The sequence below is a fragment of the Melanerpes formicivorus genome, unplaced genomic scaffold (assembly GCF_026170545.1).
Source record: "Melanerpes formicivorus ecotype bairdi unplaced genomic scaffold, bMelFor1.0.p_v2 SCAF_77, whole genome shotgun sequence".
Lineage (NCBI taxonomy): Eukaryota > Metazoa > Chordata > Aves > Piciformes > Picidae > Melanerpes > Melanerpes formicivorus.
The window spans coordinates 543,979-562,510 of NW_027142429.1; the positions used below are offsets into that span (position 1 = coordinate 543,979).

Below are 18,532 nucleotides of genomic sequence, written 5' to 3' on the forward strand. Positions count from 1 at the left end.
GCAGAACTTGTTCCTCACATAGTATCAGAGTATCAGTCAGGGTTGGAAGGGACCACAAGGATCATCCAGTGCCAACCCCCCTGCCATGGGCAGGGACACCCCACACTAGATCAGCCTGGCCAGAGCCTCAGCCAGCCTGGCCTTAAACACCTCCAGGGGCAGGGCCCCAACCACCTCCCTGCACAACCCATTCCAGGGCTTCACCACTCTCATGGGGAAGAACTTCCTCCTCCCCTCCAGCCACATCCAATCTCAATCTGCTCTGCTCTCATTTCAAACCACTGCCCCTGGGCCTGGCACTCCCAGCCCTTGGCCAGAGTCCTTCCCCAGCTCTCCTGGAGGCCCCTCAGGTCCTGGCAGACTGCTCTGAGGTCTCCCTGGAGCCTTCTCTTCTCCAGGCTGAACATCCCCAGCTCCTCAGCCTGTCCTCAGAGCAGAGCTGCTGCAGCCCCCTGACCATTTCTGTAGGAACTAGAAGTCTCTCCAGCCCCTTGAGATGCTTCCTGTGCAAGAAGCAACCTGAGACACTGTGAAGGAACAAACTCCTGCCTTTGGCAGCAGCCTGTCTGGAGCCCTCAGGAACATCCCCAGGAAGCACTGGAAGGGCAGAGCTGCTTCCTAAGGAGCTGGCCTAGGGCTGAGGTGCAGGGGGGGCACTGCAGAGCAGTCCTGCAGAGCTGCTGCAGCACTGCAGTGAAGCAGCACAGGGAGCAGGGAGGTGCTCAGCAGGTTTCAAGCTGGGAGGCAGCATGAGCAGAGAGGAGGACTGGGGTGACACAGAGGAGGAGCTGGATGGAGCTGGATGGTCCTGAGTGACAGAGATGGAAGGAAGTCAGCAGCACAAGGGAAGCAGTCCCCTGCTCCCAGCCCTCCCATGGCAGTGGCTAGCCAAGGTTGGCCTCCCTCCAGCAGCCTGGCCTGAAGGCTGCAAGCCCAGCACTGCCTGAGGGGGGCAGAGAAGGGGCCTGGCTGTCACAGGGATGTCCATTACCTGTCCCTGCTGCTGCCAGAGGGATGTGGGGCAAGGCTGCTGTGCTCACTGCAGCTCCAACAGAGCCAGCTCCAGGCAGAGCTGAGATCAGAGCACTCTCAGAGCATCCATCCCAGCACCCTCCCTGCCAGGGGGGGAGCTGGGGTGAGCTGTGACACAACAAATGCCCTGCAGGAGATGGACCTTGTGTCATGCACCAAAGGCAAAACACAAAGGAGCTTAACTCTTGCACTGAGCTCTCTGGAGGCTGCCTCAGGTTTGCCTGGAAGGTGCACACAGCATCCCCCACACCAGCAGAGCACAGTGAGAGCTTCTCAGTGCATTTCCAGCGTGCTGCAGGGCTCCCCTCCTGAGCAGGGCTCAGCACACACAGCATCCCTCCAGGCAGACTGCACAGGGTGGCTGCTGGGGGGCGGAGACAAGCCAAGAGCACCTGCACTGTACCCTGGCCTCCAAAGCCACTGAATCCACAGAGGCAGCCCTGGGCCCTGCCCCTGCAAAGCCTCTGCAGAGCCAGCCAGGAGCAGGGAGCTGAGTCCCACCAGCCAGGGCTCCCAGCCTGCAGCCAGGGCTCCCAGCCTGCAGCCAGGGCTCCCAGCCTGCAGCCAGAGCTCCCAGCCTGCAGCCAGGGCTCCCAGCCTGCAGCCAGAGCTCCCAACCTGCAGCCAGGGCTCCCAGCCTGCAGCCAGGGCTCTCAGCCTGCAGCCAGGGCTCCCAGCCTGCAGCCAGAGCTCCCAGCCTGCAGCCAGGGCTCCCAGCCTGCAGCCAGAGCTCCCAACCTGCAGCCAGGGCTCCCAGCCTGCAGCCAGGGCTCTCAGCCTGCAGCCAGGGCTCCCAGCTTGCAGCCAGGGCTCCCAGCCTGCAGCCAGGGCTCCCAGCTTGCAGCCAGGGCTCCCAGCCTGCAGCCAGGGCTCCCAGCCTGCAGCCAGGGCTCCCAGCTTGCAGCCAGGGCTCCCAGCCTGCAGCCAGGGCTCCCAGCTTGCAGCCAAGGCTCCCAGCCTGCAGCCAAAGCAGGATGGCTCAACAGCAATGCTTTGTGGGGCTCAGCTCTCTCCTCGCAGCTGTGAGGAGAGCTCAGTGCTGCTGCTCTGCACCCCCTGTCCTGTTTGCAGCCACAGCAGCACTGGGAGCCTGCAGCAACCAGGAGCTGCTCCCTGCTGGCTGAGCTGAGCTCTGCCTGGCTCAGCACCAAACCTCCACTGCTGCACACAGCCCCAGGCCCTGACACCACCCTGGGTCACCCTCAAGGTGGACACAGGTAGGGCAAGCTGATGTACACTGAGGGCTAAGGGAGAAGGGAGCTGAGCAAAGCACACCCAGAGCCTGGGGGGTACAGCACAACACAGCAGGGACAGGGACCTGCTGCAGGGGGGGCAGAGGAGGCCACAAAGATGATCAGAGGGCTGGAGAGCCTCTGCTGTGGGGCAGGCTAAGAGCTGGGGCTGTGCAGCCTGGAGAAGAGAAGGCTGCAGTTCAGTACCTGCAGGGGAGCTGCAGGCAGCTGGGGAGGGGCTGTGGGGAGAGGACCAGGGACCAGGGTTTGGAACTGGAGCAGGGCAGGGTTAGGTTGGACATCAGGAGGAAGTTCTGCACAGGGAGGCTGGGGAGAGCCTGGCACAGGCTGCCCAGGGAGGGGGTTGAGGCCCTGGCCTTGGAGACATCAAAGCTCAGCCTGGCTGTGACCCTGGGCAGCCTGCTGTGGCTGGAGCTGTCCCTGCTGCCTGCAGGGGGTGGACAGGATGAGCTCTGAGGCTCCCTTCCCAGCCAGTGCAGTCTGTGGCTCTGTACTTGCAGCTGGAGCCAGCAGAGCCCAGGACACTCCTCCCAGCCCCAGGGGCTTGAAGCTCTCCTGCACTCGGTAGGACCAAAGCTGCCCCTCTGGGACCCCCCTGCTGAGTGCTCCAGAGGCGAGGAGGCCTGTGGCCACCACCTCTGCCTCCTGCAGAAACAGGGCTGAAGAGCTGGGAGGGGAGAAGGCTCCCTGCTGAGGCACCAGGGCAGCCAGCCTTGCCCCCAGAGAGCTCTGCAGCCCTGGCCAGCCCTGCCTGGCTCACCTGCACTGGGGGAAGGGCAGAGGAAGCAGGGGCAGCAGAGCTATTTTTAGTGGCAGGCTACAATGGCTGTGTGGAGCCAGCAGAGGCTCTCAGCCCTGCAGGGCACCAAGCAGAGCTGTGGCAGCCTGCTCCAGGTCACCTTCCCCAGCCCCCAGCAGCCACGTGGGCACAGGGCAGAGCTGGGGGGGCTGCACACAGAGCTCTGCTGAGCCCCCTGCTCCCAGCCCCCCCGGGAAAGGGGTGGGTGGGAAGCAGCAGAGGGAAAGCTGCCAGGGAGCTGGCAGTGATCTGCAGGGGGAGGTGTGGGAGCAGCCTCCCCACGCTGCAAATGCTGCAGCAGGAGAGCTCTGCCCTGCTCTGCTCCCTGCTGAGGCACAGCCAGGGCTGCTGGGGGCACAGCACCCCCAGCCTGGCAGCTCCTGCCTGGCCTCCTCTGCCCTGCAACCTGCCAATGGCTCCAGAGACTCACACAAGGGTTGGGATGGAAGGGACCTCAAAGCTCAGCCAGCTCCAGCCCCCTGCCATGGGCAGAGACCCCTCCCCCCAGCCCAGCTTGCTCAAGGCCTCATCCAGCCTGGCCCTGAACACCTCCAGGCAGGAGGCAGCCACAGCCTCCCTGGGCAGCCTGTGCCAGAGTCTCCCCAGCCTCACTCTCAACAATCTCTTCCTCCTCTCCACTCTCAGTCTCCCCTCTCCCAGCTCAAAGCCATTGTTCCTCAGCCTGGCACTCCCAGCCCTTGGCCAGAGTCCCTCCCCAGCTCTCCTGGAGCCCTTCAGGTCCTGGCAGGCTGCTCTGAGCTCTGCCTGGAGCCTTCTCTTCTCCAGGCTGCACAGCCCCAGCTCTCCCAGCCTGGCCCCACAGGGGAGGGTCTGCAGCCTCTGCTCATCTCTGTGGCCTCCTCTGGAGCCTCTCCAGCAGCTCCAGGTCCTTCTTGTGCTGGGGGCCCCAGAGCTGGAGGCAGTGCTACAGGTGGGGGCTGAGCAGAGCAGGGCAGAGGGGCAGAATCCCCTCCCTGTGCTGCTGCTCTCCCTGCTCTGGCTGCAGCTCAGCACTCAGCTGGCTCTGGGCTGCCAGGGACCAGCACTGAGAGCTCAGCCTGGGGAAGCCCAGGGCAAGCAGCAGTGAGAGGTGGCAGGCAGAGGAGACCAAGCAGAGGGAAGGAGCCAGAAGCATCCACATGAGCCTCAAAGAGCAGAGCCCAGGCAGAGCCCAGGGCTGCTTACATAAGGCTCTGAGGCAGTGCTGGCTGCCACCTTGTGTCTCCTCTGGCATCCAGGCTGTGGAGCGAGGATGCTCTGTCCTCACGTGCCCAGCTGCAGCAGGCAGAGCTCTTGATCCCCTCCCACTGCTCCAAATTTAGCCCTGGCCATTGTGGCAGAGCAGCCTGCAGCTGGGCACAGGAGCAGGGCACAGCAGAGGGGGCCCAGCAGGCTCACCTCCTGCTGCCATGGCCTGCTTTGGGGAGAGGAGAGCAGGAAGTGCTCAGAGGAGCTGCTGCAGCCCAGGGCCTGCAGCCCCTGCCCTGGCTCTGCAGCTCCTGCAGCCCCTGCAGCCCCTGCCCTGGCTCTGCAGCTCCTGCAGCCCCTGCCCTGGCTCTGCAGCCCCTGCCCTGGCTCTGCAGCTCCTGCAGCCCCTGCCCTGGCTCTGCAGCCCCTGCAGCCCCTGCCCTGGCTCTGCAGCCCCTGCCCTGGCTCTGCATCCCCTGCAGCCCCTGCCCTGGCTCTGCAGCTCCTGTAGCCCCTGCCCTGGCTCTGCAGCTCCTGCAGCCCCTGCCCTGGCTCTGCAGCCCCTGCCCTGGCTCTGCAGCTCCTGCCCTGGCTCTGCAGCCCCTGCCCTGGCTCTGCAGCTCCTGCCCTGGCTCTGCAGCCCCTGCAGCCCTGCCCTGGCTCTGCAGCTCCTGCCCTGGCTCTGCAGCCCCTGCCCTGGCTCTGCAGCCCCTGCAGCCCCTGCCCTGGCTCTGCAGCTCCTGTAGCCCCTGCCCTGGCTCTGCAGCTCCTGCAGCCCCTGCCCTGGCTCTGCAGCCCCTGCCCTGGCTCTGCAGCTCCTGCCCTGGCTCTGCAGCCCCTGCCCTGGCTCTGCAGCTCCTGCCCTGGCTCTGCAGCCCCTGCAGCCCTGCCCTGGCTCTGCAGCTCCTGCCCTGGCTCTGCAGCCCCTGCCCTGGCTCTGCAGCCCCTGCAGCCCCTGCCCTGGCTCTGCAGCCCCTGCCCTGGCTCTGCAGCCCCTGCAGCCCCAGCTGGGCAGCCAACAGCCCCTGCAGCAGGATGGCACCGAGCTGGGTGGTGCTGCTGACACACTGCAGGGCAGGATCCACCCAGGGGGACCTGGGCAGGCTGCAGGGCTGGGCCCAAGCCAATCATGTGGAGCTCAACAAGGCTGGGGCAGCACTGGGGCAGCACTGGGGCACCAAAGAGCACTGCTGGGCAGCACTGGGGCAGCACTGGGGCACCAGAGGGCACCGCTGGGCACCACTGGTCTCTTCCATGGGCTTTAGTTCTCACTGCCACAGACCAGGCTGGGCTGGAAGGGAGCTCCAGAGCTCACCCAGTCCAACCCCTGCACCCAGCAGGGACATCCTCCACCAGAGCAGGTTGCCCACAGCCCTCTCCAGCCTCACCTTGAATATCTCCAGGGCTGGAGCCTCCACCACCTCCCTGGGCAGCCTGCTGCAGTGTTCCAGCAGCCTCCTGGGGCAGAACTTGCTCCTCACATCCAATCTCAATCTGCTCTGCTCTCATTTCAAACCCTTGCCCCTGGGCCTGGCCCTGCAGGCCTTTGGGAGCAGTCCCTCTGCAGCCTTCCTGGAGCCCTTCAGGTACTGGAAGGTTGCTCTGAGGTCTGCCTGGAGCCTTCTCCTCTCCAGGCTGCACAGCCCCAGCTCTCTCATCCTCATCACTTCAATCCTCAGCACCCTCAGCACCCTCAGCACCCCCAGCACCCTCAGCACCCCCAGCACCCTCAGCACCCCCAGCCCCCCCAGCACCCTCAGCACTGCATTTCCATCTCAATGCTAAGTTGCTCTCCCTGCAGCCCCTGAGCTCTGCTGGGGAGCAGTGAGCAATGAGTGGCTGCATGGTGCTGAGCTGCTGGCTGGGGTTAAATCCTGCCATGCCCACTGGTCCTCTGTCCTCCAGCCTCAGCTCTTTGCTAAGGAAGAGAACTTCAGGCCAAGCTGCCTGCCCTGTGTGCAGGGCTCAGGCCTGGGGAGCTCCTCAGAGCTGGAAATGAGTGTGGGGAGAGCACAGCTCTGGGGCTGAAGGACCTCCCCTGCAGCTCCTCTGCACCACCCAGACCTGTGTCTGCCTGGGCTGCAGAGAAGCACATCAGACATCCCCAGCCCAGCAGCTGGCAGTGTGGTCAGAGAGCTCAGGAGCAGCCTGCTGCTTTGCCTTTGGGCTCAGGGGGAGCAGAGGGCTCTCCAAGCCCTGGCTGCAGGAGGAGTTCCCTGCTGACAGCAAAGCCCCCAGCCCCCAGCCCAGAGCTGCAGTGGCTGCAGGGAGGGCAGAGGGTGCCCAGCTGGCACTTTGTTTGCCAAGCCACAGCCCTGAAGAGCAGGTTGGCTTTCACCAGCTCAGCAGCTCCTCTGCTGGCAAAGGTACCTCTGGTGCCCCCAGCAGAGCCAGCAGCCCCCTGCAGTGCCAGATCCCCCTGCAGCAGCCCCCTGCAGTGCCAGATCCCCCTGCAGCAGCCCCCTGCAGTGCCAGATCCCCCTGCAGTGCCAGATCCCCCTGCAGCAGCCCCCTGCAGTGCCAGATCCCCCTGTTGCAGCCCCCTGCAGTGCCAGATCCCCCTGCAGTGCCAGATCCCCCTGCAGCAGCCCCCTGCAGTGCCAGATCCCCCTGCAGCTGCCCCCTGCAGTGCCAGATCCCCCTGTTGCAGCCCCCTGCAGTGCCAGATCCTCCTGCAGCAGCCCCCTGCAGTGCCAGATCCCCCTGTTGCAGCCCCCTGCAGTGCCAGATCCCCCTGCTGCAGCCCCCTGCAGTGCCAGATCCCCCTGCTGCAGCCCCCTGCAGTGCCAGATCCCCCTGCTGCAGCCCCCTGCAGTGCCAGATCCCCCTGCTGCAGCCCCCTGCAGTGCCAGATCCTCCTGCAGCAGCCCCCTGCAGTGCCAGATCCCCCTGCTGCAGCCCCCTGCAGTGCCAGATCCCCCTGCTGCAGCCCCCTGCAGTGCCAAATCCTCCTGCAGCAGCCCCCTGCAGTGCCAGATCCCCCTGCAGTGCCAGATCCCCCTGCAGCTGCTCCCTGCACAGTGCAGCAGCACCACCAGCCTGTGGGCACCTCCAGGGGCATAAACCTGCTCCTGTACTGTGCCCACCACCTGGCCTGGAACACAACAGGAACTGCCACAGGGGCCACATGGAACAGCCCAGAGGCAGAGAGCTGCTGCAGGCAGTGGAACATCTCCTGTGAGCACAGCCTGAGGCAGCTGGGGCTTGGGGCTGGGAGCAGAGCAGCCTGAGGGCTGCCCTCAGTGCTGGGGCTAAAGCTGTGCAGGGCTGGAGCCAGGCTCTGCTCAGGGCTGGCCAAGCACAGCACAAGGGGCACTGGGGGCAGCTGGAGCAGAGCAGCTGCCAGGGGAAGAGGAGGGGAAACTTTGTCCCTGGGAGGGTGCTGGAGCCTGGAGCAGGCTGCCCAGAGAGGCTGTGGAGTCTGCTCTGGAGACATTCAGAGCCTGCCTGGCTGTGTGCCTGGCTGAGCTGCCCTGGCAGGGGGCTAGGAGTGGATGATCTCTGGAGGTCCCTTCCAGCCCCTGCCCTGCTGTGGCTCTGGGGCTTCTGCTGAGGTCCTCTCTGACTGCCCCAGAAGCTCCTCTGACCGTGGGGAAGGCAGCACCAGGCCTCTACACTTGCCAGTGCCCACAGCAAGGAGAGCTGCATGGCCCTGGGCTGCAGGGTGCCAGCAGAGTGCAGCCACAGAGCTCCTGCAGGAGCAGGGCCCCAGAGCTGCCTCTGCCAGCAGCAGCTCTCCAGCACCACCACATGGGGCCTGCTGCACTGCCTGCACTGCTGCTCTGCCTGCACTGCTGCTCTGCCTGCACTGCCTGCACTGCTGCTCTGCCTGCACTGCTGCCCTGCTGCCACTGCTGCTCTGCTGCGCTGCTGCCCTGCTGCCACTGCTGCCACTGCTGCCCTGCTGCCCTGCTGCCACTGCTGCCCTGCTGCCACTGCTGCTCTGCTGCCCTGCTGCCACTGCTGCTCTGCTGCCACTGCTGCCACTGCTGCCCTGCTGCCACTGCTGCTCTGCTGCCCTGCTGCCACTGCTGCTCTGCCTGCACTGCTGCCCTGCTGCCCCTGCTGCCACTGCTGCCACTGCTCCACTGCTGCCCTGCTGCCACTGCTCCACTGCTGCCACTGCTGCCCTGCTGCCCTGCTGCCCTGCTGCCCCTGCTGCCACTGCTGCCCTGCTGCCCCTGCTGCCCTGCTGCCACTGCTGCCCTGCTGCCACTGCTGCCCTGCTGCCCTGCTGCTCTGCTGCCACTGCTGCCACTGCTGCCCTGCTGCCCCTGCTGCCCTGCTGCCACTGCTGCCCTGCTGCCACTGCTGCACTGCTGCCCCTGCTGCCACTGCTGCACTGCTGCCACTGCTGCCACTGCTGCCCTGCTGCCACTGCTGCCACTGCTGCCACTGCTGCCCTGCTGCCACTGCTGCCACTGCTGCCCTGCTGCCCCTGCTGCCCTGCTGCCACTGCTGCCCTGCTGCCACTGCTGCACTGCTGCCCCTGCTGCCACTGCTGCACTGCTGCCACTGCTGCCACTGCTGCCCTGCTGCCACTGCTGCCACTGCTGCCCTGCTGCCCTGCTGCCACTGCTGCCACTGCTGCCACTGCTGCCCTGCTGCCCCTGCTGCCCTGCTGCCACTGCTGCCACTGCTGCCCTGCTGCCCTGCTGCTCTGCTGCCACTGCTGCCACTGCTGCCCTGCTGCCCCTGCTGCCCTGCTGCCACTGCTGCCCTGCTGCCACTGCTGCACTGCTGCCACTGCTGCCACTGCTGCCCTGCTGCCACTGCTGCCACTGCTGCCACTGCTGCCCTGCTGCCACTGCTGCCACTGCTGCCACTGCTGCCCTGCTGCCACTGCTGCCCTGCTGCCTCTGCTGCCACTGCTGCCCTGCTGCCACTGCTGCCCTGCTGCCACTGCTGCCACTGCTGCCCTGCTGCCACTGCTGCCCTGCTACCCTGATGCCACTGCTGCCACTGCTGCCACTGCTGCCCTGCTGCCCTGCTGCCCTGCTGCCCTGCTGCCACTGCTGCCCTGCTGCCCTGCTGCCACTGCTGCCACTGTTGCCCTGCTGCCACTGCTGCCACTGCTGCCACTGCTGCCCTGCTGCCCTGCTGCCCTGCTGCCCTGCTGCCACTGCTGCCCTGCTGCCCTGCTGCCCTGCTGCCACTGCTGCCCTGCTGCCACTGCTGCCACTGCTGCCCCTGCTGCCACTGCTGCCACTGCTGCCCTGCTGCCCTGCTGCCCTGCTGCCACTGCTGCCACTGCTGCCCTGCTGCCCTGCTGCCACTGCTGCCCCTGCTGCCACTGCTGCCACTGCTGCCCTGCTGCCCTGCTGCCCTGCTGCCACTGCTGCCACTGTTGCCCTGCTGCCCTGCTGCCCTGCTGCCACTGCTCCACTGCTGCCACTGCTGCCACTGCTGCCCTGCTGCCCCTGCTGCCACTGCTGCACTGCTGCCCCTGCTGCCACTGCTGCACTGCTGCCACTGCTGCCCCTGCTGCCCCTGCTGCCACTGCTGCCACTGCTGCCCTGCTGCCCTGCTGCCCTGCTGCCACTGCTGCCCTGCTGCCACTGCTGCCCTGCTGCCCTGCTGCCCCTGCTGCCACTGCTGCCACTGCTGCCACTGCTGCCCTGCTGCCCTGCTGCCACTGCTGCCCTGCTGCCACTGCTGCCCTGCTGCCCTGCTGCCACTGCTGCCACTGCTGCCCTGCTGCCCTGCTGCCCTGCTGCCACTGCTGCCACTGCTGCCCTGCTGCCCTGCTGCCACTGCTGCCCTGCTGCCCTGCTGCCCTGCTGCCCTGCTGCCCTGCTGCCCCTGCTGCCCTGCTGCCACTGCTGCCCTGCTGCCACTGCTGCCCTGCTGCCCTGCTGCCCTGCTGCCCTGCTGCCCTGCTGCCACTGCTGCCCCTGCTGCCCTGCTGCCCTGCTGCCACTGCTGCCCTGCTGCCACTGCTGCCACTGCTGCCCTGCTGCCCCTGCTGCCACTGCTGCCCTGCTGCCCTGCTGCCCCTGCTGCCACTGCTGCTCTGCTGCCACTGCTGCCACTGCTGCACTGCTGCCCTGATGCCACTGCTGCCCTGCTGCCACTGCTGCCCTGCTGCCCTCCTGCACTGCTGCCACTGCTGCCCTGCTGCCACTGCTGCCCTGCTGCCACTGCTGCTCTGCTGCCACTGCTACCACTGCTGCCCTGCTGCCACTGCTGCCACTGCTGCCACTGCTGCCCTGCTGCCCTGCTGCCCTGCTGCCACTGCTGCCCTGCTGCCACTGCTGCACTGCTGCCCCTGCTGCCACTGCTGCACTGCTGCCACTGCTGCCACTGCTGCCCTGCTGCCACTGCTGCCACTGCTGCCACTGCTGCCACTGCTGCCCTGCTGCCACTGCTGCACTGCTGCCCCTGCTGCCACTGCTGCCACTGCTGCCACTGCTGCCACTGCTGCCCTGCTGCCACTGCTGCCACTGCTGCCACTGCTGCCACTGCTACCCTGATGCCACTGCTGCCACTGCTGCCACTGCTACCCTGATGCCACTGCTGCCCTGCTGCCACTGCTGCCACTGCTGCCACTGCTGCCACTGCTGCCCTGCTGCCACTGCTGCCCTGCTGCCCTGCTGCCACTGCTGCCCTGCTGCCCTGCTGCCACTGCTGCCACTGCTGCCCTGCTGCCCTGCTGCCCTGCTGCCACTGCTGCCCTGCTGCCCTGCTGCCACTGCTGCCCCTGCTGCCACTGCTGCCACTGCTGCCCTGCTGCCCTGCTGCACTGCTGCCACTGCTGCCACTGTTGCCCTGCTGCCCTGCTGCCCTGCTGCCACTGCTCCACTGCTGCCACTGCTGCCCTGCTGCCCTGCTGCCCTGCTGCCCTGCTGCCCTGCTGCCACTGCTGCCCTGCTGCCCTGCTGCCACTGCTGCCCCTGCTGCCACTGCTGCTCTGCTGCCCTGCTGCCACTGCTGCCCTGCTGCACTGCTGCCCTGCTGCCCCTGCTGCCACTGCTGCCCTGCTGCCACTGCTGCCCTGCTGCCCTGCTGCCACTGCTGCCCTGCTGCCCTGCTGCCACTGCTGCCCTGCTCCCACTGCTGCCACTGCTGCCACTGCTGCCCTGCTGCCCTGCTGCCCCTGCTGCCACTGCTGCCACTGCTGCCACTGCTGCCCTGCTGCCCTGCTGCCCCTGCTGCCACTGCTGCCCTGCTGCCCTGCTGCCACTGCTGCCCTGCTGCCCTGCTGCCACTGCTGCCCTGCTGCCCTGCTGCCACTGCTGCCCTGCTGCCCTGCTGCCACTGCTGCCCTGCTGCCCTGCTGCCACTGTTGCCCTGCTGCCCTGCTGCCCTGCTGCCCTGCTGCCACTGCTCCACTGCTGCCCTGCTGCCCTGCTGCCCTGCTGCCACTGCTCCACTGCTGCCACTGCTGCCCTGCTGCCCTGCTGCCCCTGCTGCTCTGCTGCCCCTGCTGCCCTGCTGCCACTGCTGCCCTGCTGCCACTGCTGCCACTGCTGCCCCTGCTGCCACTGCTGCCACTGCTGCCCTGCTGCCCTGCTGCCACTGCTGCCACTGTTGCCACTGCTGCCACTGCTGCCCTGCTGCCACTGCTGCCCTGCTGCCCTGCTGCCCTGCTGCCCTGCTGCCACTGCTGCCACTGCTGCCCTGCTGCCCTGCTGCCACTGCTGCTCTGCTGCCCCTGCTGCCCTGCTGCCACTGCTGCCCTGCTGCCACTGCTGCCACTGCTGCCCCTGCTGCCACTGCTGCCACTGCTGCCCTGCTGCCCTGCTGCCACTGCTGCCACTGTTGCCACTGCTGCCACTGCTGCCCTGCTGCCACTGCTGCCCTGCTGCCACTGCTGCCCTGCTGCCACTGCTGCCACTGCTGCCCTGCTGCCCTGCTGCCCTGCTGCCCTGCTGCCCTGCTGCCACTGCTGCCACTGTTGCCCTGCTGCCACTGCTGCCCTGCTGCCACTGCTGCCACTGCTGCCCCTGCTGCCACTGCTGCCACTGCTGCCCTGCTGCCCTGCTGCCCTGCTGCCACTGCTGCCACTGCTGCCCTGCTGCCCTGCTGCCACTGCTGCCCCTGCTGCCACTGCTGCCACTGCTGCCCTGCTGCCCTGCTGCCCTGCTGCCACTGCTGCCACTGCTGCCACTGCTGCCCTGCTGCCACTGCTGCCCTGCTGCCACTGCTGCCCCTGCTGCCCCTGCTGCCACTGCTGCCCTGCTGCCACTGCTGCCACTGCTGCCCTGCTACCCTGATGCCACTGCTGCCTCTGCTGCCACTGCTGCCCTGCTGCCACTGCTGCCCTGCTGCCCTGCTGCCCCTGCTGCCACTGCTGCCCTGCTGCCACTGCTGCCACTGCTGCCACTGCTGCCACTGCTGCCACTGCTGCCCTGCTGCCACTGCTGCCCCTGCTGCCACTGCTGCCCTGCTGCCACTGCTGCCACTGCTGCCCCTGCTGCCCCTGCTGCCACTGCTGCCACTGCTGCCCTGCTGCCACTGCTGCCACTGCTGCCACTGCTGCCACTGCTGCCCTGCTGCCACTGCTGCCCTGCTGCCCTGCTGCCACTGCTGCCCTGCTGCCCTGCTGCCCTGCTGCCACTGCTGCCACTGCTGCCCTGCTGCCCTGCTGCCCTCCTGCCCTGCTGCCCCTGCTGCACTGCTGCCACTGCTGCCCTGCTGCCACTGCTGCCACTGCTGCCCTGCTGCCCTGCTGCCACTGCTGCCACTGCTGCCCTGCTGCCCTGCTGCCCTCCTGCCCTGCTGCCCCTGCTGCACTGCTGCCACTGCTGCCCTGCTGCCACTGCTGCCACTGCTGCCCTGCTGCCACTGCTGCCACTGCTGCCACTGCTGCCACTGCTGCCACTGCTGCTCTGCTGCCCTGCTGCCCTGCTGCCACTGCTGCCCTGCTGCCCTGCTGCCCCTGCTGCCCTGCTGCCACTGCTGCCCCTGCTGCCACTGCTGCCCCTGCTGCCACTGCTGCCACTGCTGCCCTGCTGCCCTCCTGCCCTGCTGCCCCTGCTGCCCCTGCTGCCCCTGCTGCCACTGCTGCCCTGCTGCCACTGCTGCCCTGCTGCCCCTGCTGCCCTGCTGCCACTGCTGCCCTGCTGCCACTGCTGCCCTGCTGCCACTGCTGCCACTGCTGCCCTGCTGCCACTGCTGCCACTGCTGCCACTGCTGCCCTGCTGCCACTGCTGCCACTGCTGCCACTGCTGCCCTGCTGCCACTGCTGCCCTGCTGCCCCTGCTGCCCTGCTGCCACTGCTGCACTGCTGCCCCTGCTGCCCTGCTGCCACTGCTGCCCTGCTGCCCCTGCTGCCCCTGCTGCCACTGCTGCCCTGCTGCCACTGCTGCCCCTGCTGCCACTGCTGCCCCTGCTGCCACTGCTGCCACTGCTGCCACTGCTGCCCTGCTGCCCCTGCTGCCCTGCTGCCCTGCTGCCACTGCTGCTCTGCTGCCACTGCTGCCCTGCTGCCCCTGCTGCCCCTGCTGCCCCTGCTGCCACTGCTGCCCTGCTGCCACTGCTGCCCTGCTGCCCCTGCTGCCCTGCTGCCACTGCTGCCCTGCTGCCACTGCTGCCACTGCTGCCCTGCTGCCCTGCTGCCACTGCTGCCACTGCTGCCCTGCTGCCCCTGCTGCCCTGCTGCCACTGCTGCCCTGCTGCCACTGCTGCCACTGCTGCCCTGCTGCCCTGCTGCCACTGCTGCCACTGCTGCCCTGCTGCCCTCCTGCCCTGCTGCCCCTGCTGCCCCTGCTGCCCCTGCTGCCACTGCTGCCCTGCTGCCACTGCTGCCCTGCTGCCCCTGCTGCCCTGCTGCCACTGCTGCCCTGCTGCCACTGCTGCCACTGCTGCCCTGCTGCCACTGCTGCCACTGCTGCCACTGCTGCCCTGCTGCCACTGCTGCCACTGCTGCCACTGCTGCCCTGCTGCCACTGCTGCCCTGCTGCCCCTGCTGCCCTGCTGCCACTGCTGCACTGCTGCCCCTGCTGCCCTGCTGCCACTGCTGCCCTGCTGCCCCTGCTGCCCCTGCTGCCACTGCTGCCCTGCTGCCACTGCTGCCCCTGCTGCCACTGCTGCCCCTGCTGCCACTGCTGCCACTGCTGCCACTGCTGCCCTGCTGCCCCTGCTGCCCTGCTGCCCTGCTGCCACTGCTGCTCTGCTGCCACTGCTGCCCTGCTGCCACTGCTGCCCTGCTGCCACTGCTGCCACTGCTGCCACTGCTGCCACTGCTGCCACTGCTGCCCTGCTGCCACTGCTGCCCTGCTGCCACTGCTGCCCTGCTGCCCCTGCTGCCACTGCTGCACTGCTGCCACAGCTGCCCTGCTGCCACTGCTGCCCTGCTGCCCTGCTGCCACTGCTGCCCTGCTGCCACTGCTGCCCTGCTGCCCCTGCTGCCACTGCTGCCACTGCTGCCCTGCTGCCACTGCTGCCACTGCTGCCACTGCTGCCACTGCTGCCACTGCTGCCCTGCTGCCACTGCTGCCACTGCTGCCCCTGCTGCCCTGCTGCCACTGCTGCCCTGCTGCCACTGCTGCCACTGCTGCCCCTGCTGCCACTGCTGCACTGCTGCCACTGCTGCCACTGCTGCCCTGCTGCCACTGCTGCCACTGCTGCCACTGCTGCACTGCTGCCACTGCTGCACTGCTGCCCTGCTGCCACTGCTGCCACTGCTGCCCTGCTGCCCTGCTGCCACTGCTGCTCTGCTGCCACTGCTGCCCTGCTGCCACTGCTGCCCTGCTGCCCTGCTGCCACTGCTGCCACTGCTGCCCTGCTGCACTGCTGCCACTGCTGCCCTGCTGCCACTGCTGCCCTGCTGCCCTGCTGCCACTGCTGCTCTGCTGCCCTGCTGCCACTGCTGCCCTGCTGCTCTGCTGCCCTGCTGCCACTGCTGCCACTGCTGCTCTGCTGCCACTGCTGCCCTGCTGCCACTGCTGCCACTGCTGCCACTGCTGCTCTGCTGCCCTGCTGCCCTGCTGCCACTGCTGCCCTGCTGCCCTGCTGCCCCTGCTGCCCTGCTGCCACTGCTGCCACTGCTGCCACTGCTGCCCTGCTGCCCTGCTGCCACTGCTGCCCTGCTGCCCTGCTGCCCTGCTGCCCTGCTGCCCCTGCTGCCCTGCTGCCCTGCTGCCACTGCTGCCCTGCTGCCCCTGCTGCCCTGCTGCCCTGCTGCCCTGCTGCCCCTGCTGCCCTGCTGCCCTGCTGCCACTGCTGCCCTGCTGCCACTGCTGCCACTGCTGCCCTGCTGCCACTGCTGCCCTGCTGCCACTGCTGCCACTGCTGCTCTGCTGCCACTGCTGCCCTGCTGCCACTGCTGCACTGCTGCCCTGCTGCCCCTGCTGCCCTGCTGCCACTGCTGCCACTGCTGCCCTGCTGCCCTGCTGCCACTGCTGCCCTGCTGCCCTGTTGCCCTGCTGCCCTGCTGCCACTGCTGCCACTGCTGCCACTGCTGCCCTGCTGCCACTGCTGCCCTGCTGCCCTGTTGCCCTGCTGCCCTGCTGCCACTGCTGCCACTGCTGCCACTGCTGCCCTGCTGCCCTGCTGCCCTGCTGCCCTGCTGCCACTGCTGCCCTGCTGCCCCTGCTGCCCTGCTGCCACTGCTGCCACTGCTGCCCTGCTGCCCTGCTGCCACTGCTGCCCCTGCTGCCCTGCTGCACTGCTGCACTGCTGCCACTGCTGCCACTGCTGCCCTGCTACCACTGCTGCCACTGCTGCCCTGCTGCCACTGCTGCCCCTGCTGCCACTGCTGCCCTGCTGCCACTGCTGCACTGCTGCCCTGCTGCCACTGCTGCCCTGCTGCCCTGCTGCCCTGCTGCCCTGCTGCCACTGCTGCCACTGCTGCCCCTGCTGCCCCTGCTGCCACTGCTGCCACTGCTGCCCTGCTGCCCTGCTGCCACTGCTGCCCTGCTGCCCTGTTGCCCTGCTGCCACTGCTGCCCTGCTGCCCCTGCTGCCATTGGCACAGGGAGGCTGTGGCTGCCTCCTGGCTGGAGGTGTTCAGGGCCAGGCTGGATGAGGCCCTGAGCAAGCTGGGCTGGTGGGAGGGGTCCCTGCCCATGGCAGGGGGTTGGAGCTGAGTGACCTTGAAGGTCCCTTCCAATCTGAACCACTGCATGAAGCTGGGAGTGAAGCAGGGGCCTGCCCATGCCCCCTGTGCCAGCAGCTGAGGGGCCAGTGCTGAGCAGATGCTTCTTAGAGCCAACCCAGCTGAGCTGAGCCCAGCAGCAAGCACAGCACAGCACAGCACAGATCCTGCTGCCCTGTGTGCTGGGCTGGCACCTCCCAGGGCCCAGAGCATGCTACAGCTGGTGCAAGGTGAGAGCTGAGTGAGCAGCAGGAGCTGCTGGTGTGAGCTTGGAGCAGCTCTGGGGGCTTGGGAGGAGCTTCCCACTGCTGCTGCAGCAAAAAGCCTGCAACCAAGCTGAGAGCAGAGCCCCCAGAGCCCAGCCTGGAGCAGGGACAGGAAGGGAACTGCTGAAGGCACATGGAGCCTGCCCAGTCCCTAAGGAGGGGAAGGAGGTTGGCACTCTGTGATCACTCTGCTGTGCTCTCCCTGGGATCTTTCAGTCCCCCAGAGCAGAGCACCTTGGGCAAGGCCTTCCTAACCCATTCCAGCTTCCAGATAAAGCTGCCTGCAAAGAACCTTCCCCCAGCTCCTCCTGGGACTGACTTCTGCCATGCACAGCCCTGCAGGAGGGACCTGGGAGAGGGAGTTCACAGCCCTGCCTGGCACTAACAGCTGGAGCTGAAGGGACTGCTCTCCCCTGTGCCACAGCTGCCAGGCTTTGCAGGGCTGCCCCTGGCAAGGGCTGATTCCAGGCAGCAAGCAGGCAGAGCCAGCTCTGAGCCAGCACAGGGCAGCAGAACAGCCTCTGACAGAGCAGAAATGCACTGAGGGGGCCAGGAGCAGCCACAGGGAACAGAAGGCAATGCTGCTGCTGCCTGTCCTGAGGCAGCACCACACAGGGCTGCAGGAGCCAGAGGAGGCAGCAGCAGCAGGGAGCTGGGAAGGGTCCCCTGCCAGCACCAGAGGCTGCAGTTGTGCTGCCCAGCTCCACCTCCCCTGGCATAGGGACCTCCAAGTGCCCAATGCAGCTGCTGCCACCTGGCAGTGACACTGACAGGACCCAGAGAGACCCAAACTGCCCCTCCCTGGAGCCCTCTGGTGCCCAGGTGTGCAGCTGGGGCTGCCCAGCACTCAGCTGAGGCCTAGGCTGCAACAGAAAGGAAGGCTGAGGGACATACAGCTCATAGTTCTGATCCTCAGTCTCCTGCTGCACGGAGAGCTCCTCCAGGGTGGCATCGATGTCCAGCTGGTTGGTCTCCAGCTGCCGGAGCAAGGTCTCCCTCTGCAGGAAGGAAGCAAAGGGCAGAGGTGAGAGGCAGGGCAGTGCAGGAGAGCTCTGTGCTCACAGGGGCAGAGGTGAGCAGGGCAGTGCAGGAGAGCTCTGTGCTCACAGGGGCAGAGGTGAGCAGGGCAGTGCAGGAGAGCTCTGTGCTCACAGGGGCAGAGGTGAGCAGGGCACTGCAGGAGAGCTCTGTGCTCACAGGGGCAGAGGTGAGCAGGGCAGTGCAGGAGAGCTCTGTGCTCACAGGGCAGAGGTGAGCAGGGCAGTGCAGGAGAGCTCTGTGCTCACAGGGCAGAGGTGAGCAGGGCAGTGCAGGAGAGCTCTGTGCTCACAGGGGCAGAGCCTGCAGGGCAGTGCAGGAGAGCTCTGTGCTCACAGGGCAGAGGTGAGCAGGGCAGTGCAGGAGAGCTCTGTGCTCCCAGGGGCAGAGGTGAGCAGGGCAGTGCAGGAGAGCTCTGTGCTCACAGGGCAGAGGTGAGCAGGGCAGTGCAGGAGAGCTCTGTGCTCACAGGGCAGAGGTGAGCAGGGCAGTGCAGGAGAGCTCTGTGCTCACAGGGCAGAGGTGAGCAGGGCAGTGCAGGAGAGCTCTGTGCTCACAGGGCAGAGCCTGCAGGGCAGTGCAGGAGAGCTCTGTGCTCACAGGGCAGAGGTGAGCAGGGCAGTGCAGGAGAGCTCTGTGCTCACAGGGCAGAGCCTGCAGGGCAGTGCAGGAGAGCTCTGTGCTCACAGGGCAGAGGTGAGCAGGGCAGTGCAGGAGAGCTCTGTGCTCACAGGGCAGAGCCTGCAGGGCAGTGCAGGAGAGCTCTGTGCTCACAGGGCAGAGGTGAGCAGGGCACTGCAGGAGAGCTCTGTGCTCACAGGGCAGAGCCTGCAGGGCAGTGCAGGAGAGCTCTGTGCTCACAGGGGCAGAGCCTGCAGGGCAGTGCAGGAGAGCTCTGTGCTCACAGGGGCAGAGGT

At 67.2% G+C, this 18,532-nt stretch overlaps 1 protein-coding gene across 1 annotated transcript in view; it reads right to left on the reverse strand.

Moving 5' to 3' along the window:
* Positions 1-18,532, reverse strand: part of RABL6 (RAB, member RAS oncogene family like 6) — an 87,980-nt gene that overhangs the window by 22,273 nt on the left and 47,175 nt on the right. Inside the window, 1 exon segment of the mRNA XM_068164115.1 lies at positions 17,472-17,575. Within this exon segment, the coding sequence (XP_068020216.1) occupies positions 17,472-17,575 (104 nt within the window).